Source organism: Onychostruthus taczanowskii, unplaced genomic scaffold (assembly GCF_017590055.1).
Source record: "Onychostruthus taczanowskii isolate IOZ18803 unplaced genomic scaffold, ASM1759005v1 scaffold2, whole genome shotgun sequence".
In the NCBI taxonomy this organism is placed as follows: Eukaryota; Metazoa; Chordata; class Aves; order Passeriformes; family Passeridae; genus Onychostruthus; species Onychostruthus taczanowskii.
Window position 1 is genome coordinate 28,508,804 of NW_024499239.1, and position 1,992 is coordinate 28,510,795.

Consider the following 1,992-nt stretch of genomic DNA (forward strand, 5'->3'; position numbering starts at 1 on the left):
CCACCCCCCCGCCGCTCCCTGCACCCCCCCGGTACCCCCCGCACCCTGACGTCACCTGCCAATACCCCGCTGGTGCCGCGGGGCCGGATCGATCGTCCCCGTGTGTCATTCGCTGTCCTTGTGTAAGCGCGGGGGGGGGGCCCGGGGGGCGCGTCCCCGCTGTGTGACCCCCCCCGAACCCTCATTCCCCTCTCTCCCAGAGCAATACGCCGTGGACGAGCTGCTCCGAGCCTTCATGCAGCGCGTGGAGATCGACGAGCAGGTCATCATCTACCTGGAGATGACGCAGGTATGGGGGGAACTGGGCCGGGCGCCCCCCCCCCGGGGGGGGGGGGGTGGCACAGGGACTCCCAGGTGATGGGGTGACCCCCCCCAAATCCCCCTCCAGTTCCACAACGCCCGGCAGCTGGCGGCGTGGTGCCTGCACTACATCTGCACCAACTACAACCGCGTGTGCCGCCGCTTCCCCCGCGAGATGAAGTTCATGTCCCCAGGTACGGACGGGGTGGGCGCGGGGCTGGGGGGGTGGGGGACCACGGGGAGGGGTTCCCCCGCCGTGCCCCCTGAGCCCCCCGGGATGTCCCCGCAGAGAACCAGGCGCACTTCGAGCGGCACCGCTGGCCGCCGGTGTGGTACCTGAAGGAGGAGGATCTGTACCTGCGCTCCAAGAAGGAGCGGGAGCGCGAGGAGCAGCTGCAGCGCAAGCAGCACCCCCGCAGCAAGTGGTGCTTCTGGAGACCCTCACCCCCCGTGTCCTGAGCGGGGGACGAGGGGAGGGGACCCCCGAGTGGGGCTGGGGGCTAGGGGAGGGTTGGGAGCCCCTGTGATGAGCAGGGGGTTTGGCCCCGGGGTCCTCGTGTAGGGTGAGGGGGCTCAGCTGGGCTGGGGGTCCCTGTGGTGAGTGGGGGGCTTGGGGCTGGAGGGCTTGGCTGGGCTGGGGGTCTCTGTGCTGGGCTGGGGGCTCAGGCCCTAGGACCCCCACACTTGATTTGAGGGGCTCAGCTGGGCTGGGGGTCCCTGTGGTGAGTGGGGGGCTTGGGGCTGGAGGGCTTGGCTGGGCTGGGGGTCTCTGTGCTGGGCTGGGGGCTCAGGCCCTAGGACCCCCACACTTGATTTGAGGGGCTCAGCTGGGCTGGGGGTCCCTGTGGTGAGTGGGGGGCTTGGGGCTGGAGGGCTTGGCTGGGCTGGGGGTCTCTGTGCTGGGCTGGGGGCTCAGGCCCTAGGACCCCCACACTTGATTTGAGGGGCTCAGCTGGGCTGGGGGTCCCTGTGGTGAGTGGGGGGCTTGGGGCTGGAGGGCTTGGCTGGGCTGGGGGTCTCTGTGCTGGGCTGGGGGCTCAGGCCCTAGGACCCCCACACTTGATTTGAGGGGCTCAGCTGGGCTGGGGGTCCCTGTGTGGAGTGAGGGGCTTGAGCCTGGGGCTTTTATAAAGGGCTGGGGGGCTCAGCTGGGCTGGGGGTCCCTGTGGTGAGTGGGGGGCTTGGGCCCAGGGCTCCCTTGCAGGGCTGGGGGTCCCTGTGCTGGGCTGAGGGGCTCAGGCTCAGGACCCCCACCCATGGCTCCAGGGATCCCACACTGAGCAGAGGGGTTGGCCCCAGGACCCCCACCCTGGGCTGTGGCTCTCAGCCCTGGGATCCCCCCACCACTGAGCCAGGGGGCTTGGCCGGGGTGGGGGTCCCCCAAGGGCTTGTTTACCCCCCTCCCCCGGCTGTTTACAGGCTCTGCCGGGTCGCAGCCCCCGCTCCCACCGTGCCTTTCCCCGGTGGGGGGGCCGTGCCGAGCCCCCTCCCCCCGGCAGGGCCCCCCCGCCCCGGCCAACGCTGGTGCTACCTCTGACCGAGCAGTATTTGGGGCTGGGGGTGCGCAGGGAGCGGGGGCTCTGCCGCTCCCCCTTTCTTTTCTGGGGGGTCCCCACCCCCGTAGGGCTCTCTGGTGCTGTATTTTCTCCCCCCCGTGGGGCGGGGGGGGCCAAGCTGTGAGCAGGGCGGGCT

At 70.9% G+C, this 1,992-nt stretch overlaps 1 protein-coding gene across 6 annotated transcripts in view; it reads left to right on the forward strand.

Moving 5' to 3' along the window:
- Nucleotides 1–1,039, forward strand: part of LOC121335075 (rho-related BTB domain-containing protein 2-like) — a 6,133-nt gene extending 5,094 nt beyond the window's left edge. For 2 of the 6 annotated variants that reach the window (XM_041402856.1, XM_041402857.1), the window contains exons 6-8: nucleotides 201–289; nucleotides 389–494; nucleotides 590–1,039. In XM_041402856.1, coding sequence (XP_041258790.1) covers nucleotides 201–289; nucleotides 389–494; nucleotides 590–827 — 433 coding nt within the window. In that variant the 3' untranslated portion in view covers nucleotides 828–1,039. The remainder of the gene's footprint in view (nucleotides 1–200; nucleotides 290–388; nucleotides 495–589) is intronic. The other 4 variants (XM_041402858.1, XM_041402859.1, XR_005952514.1 and 1 more) reach the window with 3 other exon arrangements.
- Nucleotides 1,040–1,992: the final 953 nt, after the last annotated feature.